Raw genomic sequence first — 20,663 nt, forward strand, 5'->3', positions numbered from 1 at the left:
TGATCTTGCACTTTGTACGTTGCTCTGGATAAATGCCTAAATGGCACATTGTAATTTAATCAGATCTACAAGCTCACAATTACTCAAATGACTCCACATGACGTAACTTTGTGCCAACTTTCCTGCCTACTTATGGGTGGTCAGATGGGTGGGATGATTTACACCAACTCCTCCTGTCTGTGACCCTTGACAGACAGATAGGAAGGCATGTAGGCAGGCAGGCTGGCAAGCAGGCAGGCAGGCAGGCAGGCAGGCAGGCAGGCAGGCAGGCAGGCAGGCAGACAGACAGACAGACAGACAGACAGACAGACAGGCAGGCAGCTGAGCACACATTATGCATGTGTGCATGCGTACGTGTGTGCTTGCATGTGTGTGTGTGTGTGTGTGTGTGTGTGTGTGTGTGTGTGTGTGTGTGTGTGTGTGTGTGTGTGTGCGCGCGTGTGCGTGTGTGCGTGCGTGCATGCGTGCGTGCGTAAAGACAGTGATTGTAAAATCGTTCCTGAAAGTATAAACTGTTTATCGTAGAAAATAGCATTTATCAATAACTTTTAATGTCGATGAACTCCATGTAGTCAACAGGTGTTTTCTGTTCACAATTACTCTGTGTATTTCCAGAATACGTATTTTCTGTTGAGTCTTTGTGTGTGTGTGTGTGCGTGCGTGCGTGCGTGCGTGTGCTCGTGCGCACGCATGTTAGTAAGCTGAGCATCAGGACCAGCTAAGAGAGTGGTTTGTTTTTCTCTCCATCTTTAGGAGGGTTGAAGGTGTCGTCACTCTGGTGACCAAAGGCCAATTATGTGAAAATATAATGTTGGTCTACTTTTTCATCGCTCAAACAAAAAGGAAATGTAATTTTCAAAGGGTGGGTTGTGACTCATGATTGGGTCATATAGCAGGGGGCCAGGTCGGTGGCCAGAATAAACTTTTATGTAAGTTTGTAAGTAGTAAGTAGTGTTAAACTAAATGTACCTCAAAATTGTACTTAAGTACAGTGCTTTAAATGCCTCCCCCGACTGCTCTCAGTGTCAAAGTCAGACAGACAAATTCAGACAGATTTTTTACTATTATTTTCTCTTTCTCTCTCTCTCCTGTTGACTTTGCGTTCAGACCCTCACCATGGAACTCCCATGCTGATGGAGGGGGTGAGGTGCCTGGGGGGTGACAAGAAGAAGACCCAGTCCAAACACAGCAGTGACACCAAGAGGATATGACACCATAAAAAGGATAATTCCTTTAACAGGTCCGTTCATGAAAGTCCTTGCGGTCTTGTTTCCAATGAGGGCCTGTGAGCAAAAGGGTTAAGAGTCTTGCTCAGGGACAAATTTGACATGATATGTCATAATAATCTTTGTGGTTCTCTAACTTTTCTGGATCAGGGCCCACTTGGTAATCTTGAAAAGTGTTCGCGGCCCAGCCATTTGACCACTTGAGTGGTCAGATGGGTGGACCGCGTGCATTTTCAGAGCAGGTTTCTTTTTTAATCGATCAATCGATTGCGTTCCGGCTTGGATCAATGGAACTAACTAACAAAGTATATTTTTACGTTCTCATTTATCAGTATCACCATGGAAACTCATTGGCCCGCTTTTACGGTGAGAGAGGAATAGGACCCAAATGCAGACGAACCGTGGAACTCAGAAGTTTTTTAAACAAACAAAAGACTAGCCCAACTTCAGGGCAGGCAGAAGAACAGGGCGAAACAGACTGAAGGCCTAAAGCCACAAAACAAAAGACTAACTTCAGCCCAACTTCAGGGCAGGCAAAAACTAGACACGGGCAGAAGAACAGGGCTAAACAGATTGAAGACCTAAGGCCACACAAACTCACAGTAACATTGAATGACGAACTAACAAAGAGCTAGACACACAGGGGAGTATATATAGACACAGGGATAACAGGACACAGGTGAACGCAACTGACAATCAACACTGGGATAGGCTGGGAGACTTAGAGGACACAGGTGGAAACACAGACAATCACAAGACTGGTAAGACAAGGCAGGTACAGAACTACAGGGGCAGACAGGAAGGCTGCAGAACATACTACAAAATAAGATACAGGCAAAAGGCAGCAACAGAAATACAATAGGAACGATCCTAATAAGTCCTTATAAGGGCAAAATACAGTCAAAGTCCGAGGCCCGAGGAGCGGACCGTGACACCCGCAGGTTGAGAATCGCTGTATGTCATACTGTAGTCTCCTTTGGAAGCCAAAGACAAGTAAAAGGATGCCAACGACAGCTGGATAAACAGGAGAATGACCTGAACTGATTTTGTTTTTTTGTTTTTTTACGATGGTATAATTTGTATAATTTATTTGTATGTGATTTCTTTAGCCATATGTATGTCTATTCTGCTGAATTAATTAAATATCCTTCCTGTCATATGTAGCTGCCTGTGGTGTAATGAATTAATTAGTGTTGTGTATCTTCATTTTGCAACTCATTTACTTTACTCATCCATCAGGAACAGTATAGTTGTGAACTACTGCTTGAATAGGGAAAAAAAGGATGAGCCAAGACTCAAAACCCTGATGTTTGAACATGACATTAGTCAGATCCCATTGATTCAATGGAATATTCTATTAGCTTCTTCAGAAAGCAGGCTTAGATTAGACACACATTCCAAAATACTTAAAGTATGGCAATCTGAATCTGCCCATTACATTTTGAGATATTGTAGTGCAATTCAAAACTTTGTCCAGAAGGTGGCCCTAGATGATATGCCATTGGGTCAGGAAAATCATTAGGGGAAGCATAACTGTACACGGCTAATTCCATGGCAATACAGCCAACCCTTTTCGAGATGTCTACTGTTACAGTATGTCTGTTTGCAGTGAATTGTGTGTGGAGGTTTTGGCATAGTGGTGGAAAGGTCACTCACATGAGTAGAGGTTGATCCGGCAATCTGGCTATTCGATTATGAGACATTATCTTGTGTGAAAACAATGTCATTTTGGCCGAGGGTTGTGCTAGAGAAAGGGTCATATATAGTACTCAATTGGTAAGAGTTCATCCTCCTAATGGAATGCACTCGGGAGGCATGGCACAATGGCAAAACCTGGTTCCAAACCTCATACCTTATGGCAGCTGTTTTCTATAAGGGCAGTGATGCTGCCAAAACCCTGTGTTGGCCTGGGTTGGCTAGTTGTCTATGAGAGGGTCTGTCTATCTATCTGTCTGTCTGTGTGTTTGTCTGTGTGTCTGTATGACCGGCAAACTGCTGGACCCATCAGTACTAAACATTGTATACACACTGCCAGTAGGCCAAAGAAGTACCAGCACTAATTCTTATTTTTTCCCCACATACAGTATGTTTTATATATTTTGAGAAATTTTACCATGAAAGTCAACGGAGCTCTGGTGGGGCTGAAATCTGGCCTTTGAGTCCTACATCATCGATTATGTCATAGATGACGTCATAGGATCCACATTTTCTTTGGATGGCAGTCAGACAACTTGAGCTTAGACGCCCTGCCCTGTGTTTGACTGAGCCAGCTATAAGGGAGAGCTTGTTTTGTGTAACATAACATAAGCTAGCCTATTTCGTCCTCCTCAGTTTGCCGATACTTTAACCCTTCCGAGGTAAGGTCTATTCGGATGGCGTGCTTACCAATGTGCGAGGTCATTGGCTGCTCCGTGTGCACATCCTCACATACGCAGGCAAGCCTAGGCGAACCTCATGAGTCTCAAGGCCTAGGCTCACCTACCTCATTTTGAAGAGACATAAAAAGTAATGTGCTTTTGTTGTAAAACCTTGCACATTAGCTAGACATTGAACCAAAAGGGGCGCTCCTGTCCGAAAGCCATGCTAGTAATTATTTAAAAAATGAAATACAGCATACAGACTCCCCAACATAATCTTCACGTGAATGCACATAATTGTTGTTTCCAGTTGTTCCTCTCCACGATGGTAGCACACCTCAACTCAGGTCATCTACTAAAATGTTATGACATGCTCCTCATAATGACCTGAATTAAACTGTTATTTACAATATCTTTGCAAAAGAGAATTCTAACTAAACATGTTCATGGGGGAAGCAGTTAGGCCTATAGTCTGAGTCTCTCGACACAAGACTGTTGACACAATTTTCAAACGCTTCTGTCATAAAGTCTGTGCAATAGAAGTGCTGAAAAAGCAAAAGTACAGCGGATGGCCGCCACCCACTTCCGTTTAGTCTTTGCAGTCGCGTAAATTTGTCCTGATGGAAATTCAAAAATATATTTTAAAGATGTTTTGAACAGATGACAGCTTCCGTTCACGACTTTCAGGAGGCGTAGTTACAGACTCTATATAGCATTTGGAGGTTGTGATCTGACAAAGTATTAATCAGACGTTACTGTAGCAATCTCAAGGAGAGCAGTTGCAATTGACCTTTGAATTTCCTCCAGAACATTTGGTGATGATGTAAAGACTGTTATCTCCTCTTTGTAGATAGATTAGAGGGGGAAAGGTTCTGTGAAAACAGTGACAGCTCTATTATTCTGGTTGGGATATCAGCTTCAATTTTATAACGTTCCCATTCCAATTTTGTCTGCTCAATGTTTGTCTTATTACTTCCCATTTCACTTGTATACTGTGATTTTGGTGTTAAGATACAACAGATATACCTCATTTGTAAGAAAATGTTTAACATTATAAAGACAAAAGCAGGCTATTGTCTCTTTTCTTATACAACACACTGTGGTCTGATCATGTTCATCCTTCACACTATTCATTTATGTGTGATGAACCAGCAAAGCAACAACAAAACTAAAAGGGTTCTTGTTTAACAAGATAAACCAGGTGCACCTCAGCTACTTATTTGAGACAAAAGTCAAATATATTTTTGACATACAGTACTGTATATGATCACATACTGTATAATCAAGACATCACACATCTATAAAGCCTAGCATCAGTTTGTTTATTTATTCTAGAAGAGAATATGAGGAGAGGTTCAAATGTCTGCTTTACCAATATCAATCCAAACATCAACAAGTGAGCATACATAACATAACATAACATAACATAACATAACATAACATAACATAACATAACATAACATAACATAACATAACATAACATAACATAAATCATAGCATAACATAACATACTGAGACAGTCAGTGACTCTGGGAACCAAATGGTCCCCGGTTTGATCTCCAGCTCCTCATGGCTTTGTGCTGAAGTGTCCTTGAGCAAGACACTGAACCGTCACTGTAGCTGTGGCATGCAATTTGCCAAAACATTAACTCTTGAACTTGGAATAAAAACAAATGTATGTATTGGGTCTGATCCTGGATAGCATCTTAGTGAACTATCCTACAATGTGTAATCCCTCGTCGGGGATCAATCTATAGTGTGAAAACCACAACGATATATGACAGCCCATTTCAAGAAATGAACTCCTGCAGTGTGTAATGCTCAACGATCAGATGAATCCCCGACCACTTCAAAAGTCCTACAGTGTGTACCTGCCCTTGGTGTGTCTGTAGGGCTGCCCCGTGACAGTATGCTTAAGATATAAGAAGACATGTTAATTAGAATTAAACAGAGAAAGAGTGATATGTACTTTTCCACCACAAAAAGCAGATTTCATGAATCTATAATCAATATGAGCATAGGAAAAGTTGGTTAAAAATCAACCAGAAAATCATCAGTGATAGAGCTGTTTTTCTTATCACCCTTATGAGATTCAGATTAATTTCACAGAGATCATAAGAAAACTTCAGAGACACAGGCAGCCATTATGTAAAGTAATCGGATAAAATGTTTATTCTAACAGTCAATTGCAGGGAGTTATAAACTGACCCTTATCTGGTCGGTAACATAAACAATGACAGCATAGGTTTAGGCATAGATGAGTTTCTGGGCGAAGGTGGACTCCTTTGATTGGATGAGAGGGATGATGATACGTTGTCGTCAGTGGCGGCCATCTTGGTTTGTTTCCGTGGCAACCAATTTTCCTCCGAGCTTATTTCAACACAAGTTCATGTTATGTGTCCAAAGTTTGTGTGACCTGAAAGTTCCTTTAAAGTTCTTAAAACAATCTGAATTAACCTCCTAGTGTTATGGTTAACATACCAGGCTGGACCCATAAAACCAAAACAAAGTTAGAGGCAGAATGGGAATGTTATCTGAGACCGGGGCCAGCTAAGTGGCCTTGCACAGAGGGAGAGAAAATAGGAGACTGCTTGACATATTATATCAGAGATGACACTTTAAGCAGGTTATGACACTATACCAATTATTATTACAAAAACACCTCCATCAATCAGTAAATGTAACATTATGTATTACATTTTAGGAAAGTATTGTTAGATATGAAGTACTGTAAGTGTATAAAAGCAAAGTTAATTGGGGAGTTCGTGGGAGAATGGTTCGTGGTCAGGCCAATGTTTCTCAACCAGCCCCTTAGCCTTCTCTAAATCATGAAACTGGTCACGTGGTGTGACTGTGGGCTGTCCAGGCTCACAGAATTTCAAGTTGCATCTCATATGATTTGTGTCAATATTCAGCGTCTAATAAACAAAAGAGCAAAATATAGGATGAAACAGGATAGGTCAAAACAGAGTTTTCCAGCTGTTACAAGAGCAAATACAATCTCTATGTACTGTTTTCCTTGTTGACGTTCATATATTATCTGTATGTTATTTCATTATTTTGTAATTGGTTCTAGCTAAACTTAATGTATTTGGATTGGGGTAATGCTTAGTCATTCTGTGTATTGCATTGGGTAGACAGGGTCAGGTAACCCTAACCTAGTGTGTATAACTGAACACAATGGAACAGTTTTCTTGCAACATGGAGAAATGCTTCCAATATACTGTATCTATGTGTAATAATTGTCTATGTAATAGAGAATATAATATGATATAATAAGAATGTTTCAGTAGGCTAGTATGTGTCAAAGTGTTTCATCGTTTTTGTCCTAAACGGCCCCTCATTATGTAGTGTAATATTTATTAGTGAGACTTCATACCTGTGCTTCTGGCAAGTGGAAAGCTACAGCCACATGGTCCCAAACATAGAACTGAGGCCAACGTGAAACTGATTGAGCCTCCAATTGTTTTCTCTGGCGTTTCTTTCTCAGCTGGAACCTGTTTAAGACAGAGAGGGAGAGAGGAACGTGTATACATTAATAATTAATTCATGTTTCTTTCACACTCTCTCAAACACACAAACATTATGTAGTGGCACAATTTACAATTTGTAAGAGGTTAATTCTTTAACAAAATATGCATTTTAATAAAGCATGCACGCATGCATGCACACTACACTAATCATCCACACACCTACAGTACCTGTGTGTCTCACACATGGCCTCAGGTCTCCAGATCATTTGGCCATCCTTGTAGGCACACACTGCATCTGGGCTGTCATCCAATAGGTGGTACTCCTCAAAGACATCGTTTGTATTGCCACTATGGACCAATACAGAGTAGAGCACCTCCTGTTTGTAGATGATAGTTTCGTAGACACGCAGAACCGGTTCTGAGCCATGGCACACCTGGGAAGGAAAATATGTTAAATTAAAATTAAATTAAAGACTCAAAGGATGTCTATGTGCATGTGCCTGATTGGTGTCAGTGAGCCAGGGAGGCCGGGCCATCTCTGAATGTTGTGTTAAAAACGCATGAATGTGTTGCCCCGGCAACACATAAATGCGTCTCCTGTCTTTTGTATGTCAAAAACTGTTACTTTTCAGGAAATGGAAAAAAATGATCTGTGTTCCAGTTGATCCAATGTAGTTATTATTTAGTCACAAGCAATTTAACAATTAAAAGAGAGACAAAATTGGAACTTCAACACAATGCTCTTTATGGGGTTCTCTCTCCTGATTGGACGGAAACATTACGTAATCCACCTGAAAACATTGTTTAAAATAAGTGTTAAATAGCTCTACATTCTGATAGTACTCATTGTGTTTGTTCAGTAACAGTCTCCATGTCTCTCCAGTTCTTTATTAAACAGAAAATGCATTTTCAGGTCAGGATACCAATTTTATCCAATCAGGATAGAGAACTCAGACAGAATACAGATTAAACAAGTGAAATTGGATCAGTGGCGCGGGAAGGGGGGGGGGGGGGGCTATGGGGGCTGCAGCCCCCCTGGTGTTGGGAAGCATTTTTATTTTATTTTTTTACAAATTATTTTTTTTGTAAATTAAAAAAATACATATATGTCTATACACACACATATATATTAAAACAATGATGTATTTAACTTTAGAGAATACAATATTTGCTGAAAAGGGTGAAAAAAAGGTGGAAAAGGTGGAAAAAATGTTTTAAAAAATCGCGCACACGCGCAAGTCCTCCGCCCAGCCCCAGCCCCCCTTGGAATAAATGACTTCCAGCGCGCCTGAATTGGATTATCTACCTGCTTTCTGTACTCCCCCAGCAGCTCCTCCAGGGGGAAAGTTAAGCGGTAAGAGCCGTATCTCGATGAGTCCAAGAAAGCAGGCGAGGTGGCAAACTGCCCCAGAAAGTCCTCCTGTCCAGCGGCTTGTTCCTCTGTCCTGTCTGGATAGGTGTCATCCAGCAGACGCTTCTCAGCCGATTCCATGTCCTCTGGTTGTACAGAGAGGCTCCACCAGATTAGGTCCTTACGGTGTGGATCTTCAGGATTTGGTTGTCCAGCATTTTCACTGGACGGTGCACGGAACCCTCTGTCCTTGATCTGAAATAGTGCATTTGTGTCATGGCTCAGATGAGAGACACGAAACTCTGGCCGGGGGTAAAGTGGGACGTTAAAGCTGTTGTCACCCTTTTCTACCAGCACTACTTCTTTTCTTATGTACTGGTTAAATTCGCCTATGGCTTGGAGCTCCTCTTTCAGCACTGTCAACTTTAAATGTTTGCCTCTGATGAAGACCTCACGATATCCTTTGTCGTTCTGACGTACATCCATGCTTGAAGTCTGACACTGGTGGCAGAACAAGAAGAAATGAGGTTCAGTTCCAGGAAACCTGAATAAATGAGCTGTAGAGAGGGCGTGGGTTTGAGTATGTGGAAGTGGATATCTGTTTATTTTTTATTTGCGTGCAGGCAGTTTACAGCATAGCAGTTACTGTAGCAGGCAGTCAGCTACCGAGCCCTCATAGTTCAACTACCACTAAATATAACCGGTCCGGTTCTTGCGCAACAACAACACAATAACATGTTGATGTCATCTCATTTCTGGGAACTTACGGTACACACACCCTGACTTGTACAGCTTCTAGAACTTTCCACTGGCTTCCCTGACACTCTGAGTGCTGCTGCCTCTGAGTGCTTTTATTGCCTCTGACTGCTTTTATTAGTGTGAGCAACCAGACTATAGTAATCTTCCGACCTTATTATTCTTTATAGTGTCATGCACTAGGGTTACATGGCAAAAGAAAGGAGTCCACACATGATACAAACATTTACATTTATATTTATTTGACTATGACTTAGGAAATAAAGCATTAAACAAAAGGAATGGAATGAGGTGTGAATAAGTCAGCAGTCAGTTACGTATGCAGTGTGTGAATGTGTGGAATGTGCTGTGTCCCTACCCATGTGAGGCACCGGACTGGCCGCTTTAAGGCTGAGGCGCAACAGTAGAATCCCTTTATGATTATACTTTTTTGTATATTCTGTAACTTGTAAAAAAGGTTATTTTGCCCAGAGCTAACCCTAATTATCAGTGATTGTCACAACCTTGAGACTGTCACGTGTAGTACTAGGTAATTACCACTAAACAGAAGGCCATCCATCATTGGTTTATTGAGAGCACAGCCCATGCTCACCTCTGTGTATATATATGTGTCTGCCTAGATGCTGCCTTTCATGACTCTGAGGAAGGTCGAAAGACCGAAACGTCAGTCAACCCTGTACTTGCACCGCATTAAATAAAAGGCCTAAATTGTCCGTGCTGCTCCAGCGTTCTTCTCTCATTGCATCTAGTGTCCCTACCCATGTGACGCACCGGGCTGGCCACTTTTAGACTGAGGCGCAACAGTAGAATCCCTTTGTGCTGTGTGAGTGTTGTATAGAAAGGTGCAATGGCAATCACCAAGGCTGCCGGATAGCCAACAGTGAGGCAGAGGGGCAGGGCCGTCACAATAGATAAACTTTATTTTTTTCCCCCACACTTGTGCCATATGTCAAATTGACCGGCTTCATCGGGAATCGATGGCTAACTTATTTGCTAAGAGATGCGTTGTATAGGTTAATTGATATTGATTTATTAGTGCATAAAATTTCCCCATTGACATTACGTAATGGGAAAATGAAAAAAATCCCATTCAAGTATTTATTTCTCTGCAACCGTAAGGGCTAGAGTTACAAGACTTTGAGGGGAGGTTTATAGTTTATTTCCGAATTGTTAAAAAAAGAATCAAACCAGTCGGCCTCATGGTGGCGCTATAACAACCCACTTTACGTTTTGGCTTATAACTATTGAACCGTAGGTCGTAGAATAAAAATATTTTCCCCTGGATTCCTTGGGTCATGACGCAACCCCCCCATATAGGCCACGCCCATTTGCGTCTGGATAGATTTTCCGCCATTTAATTTTTTCTTCAAAACACACTTTAGGCTCCTCCTCCCACATATTTTGTCCAAATTTCACAAAAATCGGTACACATGATCTCTGGACCCATGCAATAAACATAATCAAACGGCATTTTGATAGGCCTTACTGTTCGTCCGGAATTCACCAAACGACAGCTGGATAAACAGGCGAATGACCTGAACTGATTTTGTTTGTTTGTTTTTTACGATGGTATAATTAGTATAATTTATTTGTATGTGCTTTCTTTAGCCAATATGTATGTCTATTCTGCTGAATGAATTAAATATCCTGTCATATGTAGCTGCCTGTGGTGTAATGAATTAATTAGTGTTGCGTATCTTCATTTTGCAGCTCATTTACTTTACTCATCCATCAGTAATAGTATAGTTGTGAAGTACTGCTTAAATAGGGAAAAAAAGGATGGACCAAGAATCAAAACCCTGATGTTTGAACATGACATTATGTCAGATCCCATTGATTCAATAGAATAGTAGGCTTCATAGAGTAGACACACAATCCAAAATACTTAAAGTATGGCAATCTGAATCTGCCCATTACATTTTGAGATATTGTAGTGCAATTCAAAACTTTGGCCAGAAGGTGGCGTTAGATGATATGCCATTGGGTCAGGAAAATCATTAGGGGAAGAATGGCTGTACACTGCTAATTCCATGGCAATACAGCCAACCCTTTCCGAGATGTCTACTGTTACAGTATGTCTGTTTGCAGTGAATTGTGTGTGGAGGTTTTGGCATAAGGGTGGAGAGGTCACTCACATGAGTAGAGGTTGATCCGGCAATCTGGATATTCGATTATGAGACATTATCTTGTGTGAAAACAATGTCATTTTGGCCTGAGGGTTGTGCTAGAGAAAGGGTCATGGGGTTACTCAATTGGTAAGAGTTCATCCTCTTAATGGAACGCACTCGGGAGGCATGGCAAAATGGCCAAACCTGGTTCCAAACCATCCTGGCGTGTCTACAACAGAGACATTTATATAACAGCCATTACACCTCATACCTTATGGCAGCTGTTTTCTATAAGGGCAGTGACGCTGCCAAAACCCAGTGTTGGCCTGGGTTGGCTAGTTGTCTATGAGAGGGTCTGTCTGTCTATCTATCTGTCTGTCTGTGTGTTTGTCTGTGCGACTGTATGCAAACGTCTGGACCCATCAGTACTAAACATTGTATACACACTGCCAGTAAACCAAAGAAGTACCAGCACTCATTCTTATTTTTTTCGTATATTTATTTTTTGGAGCCATGCCATTCTCATTTGGATTTCGGGAACCTCATGAGTCTCAATGCCTAGGCTCACCTACCTCATTTTGAAGAGACATAAAAAGTAATGTGCATTTGTTGTCAAACCTTTCACATTAGCAAGACATTGAGTGAACCAAAAGGGGCGCTCCTGTCCAAAAGCCATCCTATCATTTTTTTTAATTAAATACAGTGCACAGACTCCCAAACATAATCCTACTCCTCCTTCACGTGAATGCACATAGTAATTGTTCCTCTCCACAATGGTAACACACCTCAACTCAGGTCATCTACTAACCTCATAATGACCTGAATTAAACTGTTAGTTTCTCTATATTACCATATCTTTGCAAAAGAGACTTATAACTAAACATGTTCATTGAGGAAGCAGTTAGGCCTATAGTTTCTCGAGACAAGACTGTTGACACAATTTTCAAATGCTTCTGTCATAAAGTCTGTGTAATGGGCTGGAAGTGCTGAAAAAGCTCAAACTACAGTGGATGTCCGCCACCATTTTATAGTGTTCCCATTCCAAATTTGTTTGCTCAATGTTTGTCTTATCACTTCCCATTTCACTTGATTATCCTGTATACTGTGATTTTGGTGTTAAGATAGATATACTTCACTTGTAAGGACATGTTTAACATCTATTGTCTCTTGTCTTATACAACCCACTGTGGTCTGATCATGTTCATCATTCACACTATTCATTTATTAGTGATGAACCAGCAAAGCAACAACAAAACTAATAGGGTACTTCCAGGTGCACCTCAGCTACTTCACTTATTTGAGACAAAAGTCAAATATATTTTTTTACATACTGTATATGATCACATACTGTATAATCAAGACATCACACATCTATAAAATCTAACATCAGTTTATTTATTCTAGAAGAGAATATGAGGAGAGGTTCAAATATCTGCTTCCAATATCAATCCAAACATCAAGAAGTGAGTTTAATAGGAGATCATAATACATCATCATATATCATTATAAACATAACATAACATAACATAACATAACATAACATAACATAACATAACATAACATAACATAACATAACATAACATAACATAACATAACATAACATAACATAACATTATAAGCATAGCATACATACTGGAGACAGTCAGTGACTCTGGGAACCAAATGGCCCCCGGTTTGACCTCCAGCTGCTCATGGCTTTGTGTTGAAGTGTCATTGAGCAAGACACTGAACCGTGAACCCCTTACTGCTCCCTAAGCAGTAAGCTATTCTATTTGGCCTGAACTGTAGCTGGGGCACGCAATTTTTCAAAACACTAACTCTTGAACTTTTCAGCTCGACACCGCTTGGAACTTAGAAAGACACATTATGAATTCATAATATTTCAAAAATAGTGAAAATAGACAATGTTATTATTATTATTATTATTTATTTTTTTACATTTCTGAATATCTTTTGAAATAGGTTTGGAGAGAAAAAGTAAGCAAGGTAAAGACACAGAATATTTACTTGTGACCCATAAAAACAGCTCTGTGATCCAAAAGGAAACAACGACGTGGATATATCTCATCCAAACTTTGTCATCGTGAAGTGAGCAAGAGCTCCGATTCCTCCCCCAATTGCGCCCCCTGCTTCTGCACCTTCCTCACCTGCAATTCTTCCCACCGCACGTCCTAAGTCAGTCCCATACTTGATGAATCTTTTCAATCTCTCACTTCTCTCTTTGTCATCTTGTTCGGATGGTTGCCCGGTCGCGCTAGCCGCTACAAGACCCCCTATTGCGGCGCCTGTCACGCCAGCCACACACATGCCAACCAAAGCCTCCTGCCATGCATCACACTGGGTATCTGAATCAACTAAAGTTGTAGCTTCAGAATGAATTCCTTCACCGATGAATGCGTTCCTTCTCTCAGCTTCCTCTCTTGCTTCTTCTTCCAGCCATTCCATCTGCTGAAGGATTCTCTCTTTCTCCTCCTCTATTTCTTTCTCCACATCTTGGAACATCTCATTGGTGTGGTGGCTTCCTCCGCTCTTCTTCAACATCTTGTTGATTTTCTCCAGCAGCTCAGTGGCCTGAGAGGGATCCTTGGTTTTGTTGTTGAAGACATGATAGCGACCTTCACATTTGCCGATTAATTCTTGTAGTTCTGGACTATTATTCAACATTTCTTCTGCTGTTCCATCTTCAGCCTGATCTCTGTGAGTGAAGAGAATCATGGAGTATTTGTTTGACAATTCACCGAATACTTTCTGAATCATTTCAACTGATTTCTTCTCCACGTCCACGAATCCCCCCGGGTTGATCACAATCAGGAACACATGGGGACCAGGAGCAGCATAACAAATGCACTGTTTGATCTCATTGAGGGTTTTATCTTCACTGATCTTGGAGTCAAACATGTCTGGTGTATCAACAACAGAGACATTTCGACCTGCCAACACTCCTCCGACCTTCTTGCAATTAGTTGTCAGGGACTCAACCAAAGCTTTGGATTCAAAAGCTTCAGAACCCAGGATGGTGTTACCAGTGGCGCTCTTTCCAGCTCCAGTCTTCCCGACCAGCACAATCCGAACTTCTTCATCATTTATTATGAGAGCTGGTGGATAAAAAGCATATGGTAATGGTGCTAAATATTTTCTTTTAAATCCCGAAACAAATAACTCTATGGCAATAACATTAACTAGATTTAATTCACCCTTGTTTGTCTGGAAAACTAATTTATATTGAAATGTGTTGTATGTCTCCTGGCAGCGTTCATACCTCCTTCACCTGCCTTCATGCTGCTTGAATCGGCACTCATGTCTGTTTTGATGGGGGTTTTTTTTCTTCCTTTCTTAGGAAAGTGAGAGAGAGAGAGAGAGAGAGAGAGAGAGAGAGAGAGAGAGAGAGAGAGAGAGAGAGAGAGAGAGAGAGAGAGAGACAGACAGAGAGAGAGAGAGAGAGAGAGAGAGAGAGAGAGAGAGAGAGAGAGAGAGAGAGAGAGAGAGAGAGAGAGAGTGAGAGGGACAGACAGAGAGAGAGAGAGAGAGAGAGAGAGAGAGAGAGAGAGAGGGGGGGGGGAGAGGCGAGGGTATTATTATTAACAAGTAAGAATAAATCTGCATATGAAGACAAATGATGTTATAAACTCATTCTACAGCAACACATAATCAAATGAGCAGTAAAGGACAACCTGTACTATAACTGCATGTCCACCTTGATATCGAACATTTTTCTCTCACAGAATGCTACAAGTATTGGTAGAAGTGATCTATACATTCAAGGGTGTAGGAATAATTATGAAATAATTTATGAAAAACACAATATTCTTAAATGATGTAAATGTATGTGAATGTTTATAAATGTATGTACACATGAATTTGAGGTTAAATGTGAACATGGCAATTGCCACCCCCAGGGACCCCAAATGACGCCCCTGAATATCATCCCTGGTTCCCAGATCACTCGACCAGACACCTGCCAATTAGTTGTAGGAGTCTCTAGTGCAGTAACGAGGACACACACAATACCCTGCCAGCTTCTTTTATGACACCTAGATGCCCCTTTAATTATTTATTTATTTTACCTTTATTATAGCAGGTAACTCAATGAGACTAAAATCACATTTACAAGAGAGACCTACAACTCTTGAAACTAACAAATGAGTGGGGCAGTGTGAATGAACACAGGATTGACCCTGGCAGCATATCAATGGTACGTGTGTTACCTGTTTATTAAGCTATTACTATTCAACCACATCTAATGAGACAAGACATCAGCTGAATGAGTTTGGGAATGAATTGCAGTAAGTGAAGAAAGGGAACTTGGAAAGACACTTTCTGACAAACCATAAATCATTTGACTAGACTTTTCCAGCAGAACAGAGAACTGACTAAAAGGAACTGAAATCTCAGCCATATGTAATTGTGTACCATACATGGAACTGGATAGAGCTCTGTCATCATTATTCTACTGTAAGTATTTGGTTAATCAGCAAGAAAGAGAACTTGGAAACACACTTGCGGACAAACCACAAGTCATTTGACTAGACATTTCCAGCAGACAGAGAACTGAGAAAAATAAACAAATAAACTAAGGAACAACATTTTCAACCATTGCCATATAAAAAAATATCAAGTCAAGTGCAATCATCAGTATGTTAATCATAAATAATGTTTTGTTTTTATTATTGTTTGATGTGATTACACCTTTTTCGTAATTATATTAAACTATTGACTGCATTATTTGCATTATTTGAATTAGGGGTCTATAAGATAAAAAGGCAGTGGCTAAATAGATCTCATGCCCACAATGAAACTGTTGGGGCACAGAGGGGGCCCTTATATTCTAACCTTCTTGAATTAGCACTCGCGTCTTAATGTCTTTTTTTTTTGTGGCACCAGTGTTTATGAAGACGTACTAGTCTAATAGTTTCGTAGCACACAGGCATAGACACTATGGCACATTACGAGTCCATTAGTTTACATTTAGCGCTAGTCATTTGGGTTTCTGGTAAAAGTATTGACCAGTTATTTTGTATGTCTGTGACAAAAATAAAATATTGATCAAAATGTCCGTCACAAGCTGGCATGGTGATGACCCCTGTTTCCCATCTACATGTCATCCTACCACCTCACTCTCTTTCATCTGACTTGCTAACCAACAAATATCAAGGAAAGACACAAATACGTTAATCAATTTAATTAGTAAGCATATATTATAATAATGGACATATATTATGCATTAAGATATGACATGTGATGACAATAATGTGCTATAAAAATGGTGAAATATTATCTTACTCACTTAATCCAATATATGTTGTCCTATTGGTCTTCACTGTTGAGAAAGCACTAACCTGCTGTCTGTTAGTCTGCCTTTAACACTGTCACATCCAAGCAAGTGGTTTTGGGTGCACTTGTGAAAGTACTGCGCACACACGCACACACACGCACGCACGCGCGCGCACACACACACACACACACACACACACACACACACACACACACACACACACACACACACACACACACACACACACACACACACACACACACACACACACACACACACACACACACTCACGCATGAATGAATAGAATCTTTCCTGCAGAAAGCATGTGTGAACTTGAAGTGAAAAAAACTATTTGTCTCCACCTTCCTCAACAACTGTACGTTTACCCCTAATCAAACTGGCCAATAAAGTGATTTTTATTTGGAAACATATAGAGTAAAACATAAATAATAGTGGTGACACTGTGGTATTGTAGATAATAATGATAACTAGCAAATCAATGTATTTTTCGCATTTCACTGTTTTAACCCAGCAACCCTATGGAAATTACGCCACAGCTGAGAAGCAGCCCAAACATTAACGGAACTAATGATTGGGCCGCGCGGCCCGGAAATGACCGTAATAAAAAAACGGGAGCAGAGATATTTTTACATTTTTTTGGGTGGCCCCCCGGCCCACTGGCTGCAGCGGCCCACCGGGCATATGCCCGGTATGCCAAATGGCCAGTCCGCCGCTGGAGGAGAATGTAGAGGTAATTGTTGGCATGGGGTGAAAAGTTAAAATGAAAGAAGCTGCTGCAGAGTAGTGTGAATTCGTTGCTCACCCAGTTGCAGAATTCACAGCTTCACCTCGTCGCAAAAGTTCCTATCAATTTATTTTGCTCCCAAAAGATTTCCACTCTGTTGGGAATCAAGGTTTTGAAAGTCATAACATGAGTGATTACATTTAAGCACCATTTCATTGCACATAGATAATTGTTAGAGCAAGCATGAAATTAAGCTGAAGTGAACGCATTCCACCTGGAGTTAAATATATAGTTATATAACCATGTCAGTTATCCCCCCCCCCTGGGAATGGCTTCACCTTCAGTAAGTGCCTTTTTACTTCCTTCTGCTATTGCTTCTACTTTTATTCACGCTCAATTCTAGTATATTCTATTTTCATTTGTAATACATTTTTATTCAAAGAGTACTACAAACAAATCCACATTTGTTTTTTTCTCACATCATCACAACCCCCGTCCCCTCCATCCCACACTCTCCCACCTCTGTTGGTCTCTGAAGCTGATGTCCACTGCATGAATGTCTGATCACAATTAATTGATTTGTTGTTGTTGACAGCAAATGCATGGTCTGTTACTGTATGTACAGTATTATATAGTTATATTGTGGACTTTCAGACTTCATCCAGTAAAACCCCTTGTGCATATTATGCACAACGGGAAAGTGCAAGAAGAGAGAGAGAGAGAGAGAGAGAGAGAGAGAGAGAGAGAGAGAGAGAGAGAGAGAGAGAGAGAGAGGCAGGCAGGCAGGCAGGCAGGCAGGCAGGCAGGCAGACAGAATATTTCAATCCCACATGTAACAACGTTTCCACCTGAGTAATTTTGTAAAAGTTAGGCACATTCTGTCTTCTTTATGATGCAGAAAAACTTGTTACTTCTCGGCTGGACTAAGTCGCTATTATCAAGCTGCCCTGATAAGTCTCTAAATGGTCTACAGCTAGTCCAGAATGTTGCTGCGTGTGTACAGACAGGAACTAGAAAACTTTTGTCAGGTCTCAGCTCTACATGTAAAGTGTCTTGAGACAACTTGTTGTGATTTGACACTTGAACTAGAAAAAGTGCTCCTCGGAGCACAGGTCTCCACCAGGTCTGGTAGGTTATTGTGGGCCAGCAATGTTTGGAATTCACCAATCAGGATGGAATCTGAAAAATCTGACAGATCTCTCTTGATCACTTGACTGTAGAGACAATGTGTGATGTTTGGACAAAATTTGTAAGAGTAATATCTATATTTGGCCTCCTGTTGGCACTATAATAGGGCAACGTTAAAAGGTTGGCACTTGTTCCTCAATGTACTGTAGTGTGAATGTGCGTGCAAAGTTTTGCAGCATTTTGTACAAAACAGGCCACTTGATCACATGACTATTAGAGATACTGTATACCGATTTGCGTGATGTATGGATACAATCTGTAGGAGTAATTTAAAAAAAATGTTTTGCAAAAATCTGTGTCCTGGTGGCACTATAACAGGCCAATCTGAAAAATGTGGGGCAGAGGTCTGGCACCCAGGGAGTGTGCGTGCGTGCACAGTTTCGCTGCCATCGGGCCAACGGTGCCGGAGATTAGCTGTTCACAGACAGACAGACGGACGGACGGACAGGGTGCAAAACATAGTCTCTGCCACGCCTTCGGCCTGGCGGAGTCAATAAAATGTAATGTAGTAATGTAATGTAATGTAATGTAATGTAATGTAATGTAATTGAATTGACAGACAGACAATAAGACAATTCATAGGCAAGAATAATGACAATTGCGTCAGGACAACCTTCATTGAAATGAAGGGGGAAAAGGAGGGGACCAAGAAAAAAATCCATGATTGAAGGGTGGAAGTGGAACGTACTCTGGAACAACAATCAATTGATTTACACAGATTTCCAATGTTCAAGTTAGGACAGTGGCTCATTGGAATCCATTGATAGTCCATAGTCCATGTCTAGCCTATATCAGTTCAACAGATTTGTTCAACTACTGGTTGTGAAGTGAGCTCAGGAGCCTGTAGAGGGCACTGAGAGTCTACTGAGAAGAGAAGAGAAGAGAAGAGAAGAGAAGAGAAGAGAAGAGAAGAGAAGAGAGAGAGAGAGAGAGAGAGAGAGAGAGAGAGAGAGAGAGAGAGAGAGAGAGAGAGAGAGAGAGAGAGAGAGAGAGAGAGAGAGAGAGAGAGAGGGGGGGGGGAGAGAGCGTATGTGTATGTGTGTATGTGTGTGTGAGAGAGAGAAAGAGAGAGAGAGAGAGAGAGAGAGAGAAATAGAGAGAGAGAGAGAAAGAGAGAGAGAGAGAGAGAGAGAGAGAGAGAGAGAGAGAGAGAGAGAGAGAGAAAGAGAGAAGGGGGAATTATTATAGCAGTATTGCGTAAGACAGATGATGCGGTAAACTCAATCTAAACACATAATCAAATGAGCTGAAATTGACAAACTATACAGTAAATTAGGCCTGCACATTAGGCCTGCAATGTATTAAATTTAATCCCACAATTAAATCACAGAATTTAAAGTGTTAAGTATTGGTAGAATATTTAGAACTTTGGAAAGTCAACACTGTTATGAAATATAAGATGTCACCTCCAAGTATGTTTGCTATACATACAAGGACCATACCAGTGTTGTGACATGTTTAGCTCATTGTCAATGCCTTTGGTATACTTGACATTATTTACAACCATTTTCCTCCAAACTGTGTATAATATCTAAGTATTACCAAGTCCTATTAATTAATACTAGCTGACATTTAATCTTTTAAGTAACACTGCTTTAGAAAACTAAGATATTATCATACGCCCGGCTGATAAAGGGTGCGCGGTTGGGGTTGTGAAGATCACCCAGTGTGCCCAGTCTTTTATTTTGTGTACCCAAAGTGCACAAATCCATTGTTGATCCTCCTCTTTGTCCCATTGTGTCCTCAATAGGCAGTATAATATATAGTATAATATTTTGGGAACATTCATTTGTTCACAACCTGTCATCATATTTAGGGGACACCACTGATGTTTTAAACATCATACATTTTTTAAAATGTGAACATAGTGACATTTTGGGCACACTGGACGTTCAAAGCCCATTTAGGCTACATGAATTCCACACGATGTTGGCCTTGAAGCCATTTGTCATTATTTATATCAACCTCCAGCACACATTGTACCCCCATCTTCCTTTGTAGTGGATTTAGTTGATGTAATTTCATCCAACAATTCCTTTAAATAGCCTGCTCTGGCAACTTGTATTTGCAATTACAAGGGGCCGCAATGGGTAGTGCATTTGCTCCGTCCTATGCTTGTCTAGTAATGGATCTGTGGGATGAAAAAAATAATTTTGAACCCTCTCAACAATATTTTCCATTCAAAG

At 40.7% G+C, this 20,663-nt stretch overlaps 2 protein-coding genes across 3 annotated transcripts; both read right to left on the minus strand.

Moving 5' to 3' along the window:
- Positions 1 to 4,884: 4,884 nt before the first annotated feature.
- LOC311061496 (uncharacterized protein) lies at positions 4,885 to 9,051 on the minus strand. 2 transcript variants are annotated; one of them, XM_084080152.1, is made up of 4 exons: positions 8,363 to 9,051; positions 7,285 to 7,490; positions 6,963 to 7,080; positions 4,885 to 6,501 (listed from the first exon to the last, which is right to left on the minus strand). In XM_084080152.1, exons 1-4 carry the CDS (start codon positions 8,891 to 8,893, stop codon positions 6,334 to 6,336), a joined length of 1,023 nt encoding a protein of 340 aa, XP_083936278.1. In that variant the 5' UTR covers positions 8,894 to 9,051; the 3' UTR covers positions 4,885 to 6,333. The 2 variants fall into 2 exon arrangements, with proteins under 2 accessions (XP_083936278.1, XP_083936279.1); XM_084080153.1 differs by having other exon boundaries at positions 6,963 to 7,064; positions 7,272 to 7,490.
- Positions 9,052 to 13,335: 4,284 nt separating this feature from the next.
- On the minus strand, positions 13,336 to 14,588 carry LOC311053790 (GTPase IMAP family member 9-like; the record flags this gene model as incomplete). Its single annotated transcript, XM_084069475.1, has 2 exons — positions 14,531 to 14,588; positions 13,336 to 14,366 (listed from the first exon to the last, which is right to left on the minus strand). The coding sequence occupies exons 1-2, from the start codon at positions 14,568 to 14,570 to the stop codon at positions 13,336 to 13,338; spliced, it is 1,071 nt and encodes a 356-aa protein (XP_083925601.1). The 5' UTR covers positions 14,571 to 14,588.
- Positions 14,589 to 20,663: the final 6,075 nt, after the last annotated feature.

This window comes from Gymnoscopelus microlampas (assembly GCF_963454915.1).
Source record: "Gymnoscopelus microlampas genome assembly, chromosome: 2".
NCBI classification, from domain to species: Eukaryota; Metazoa; Chordata; class Actinopteri; order Myctophiformes; family Myctophidae; genus Gymnoscopelus; species Gymnoscopelus microlampas.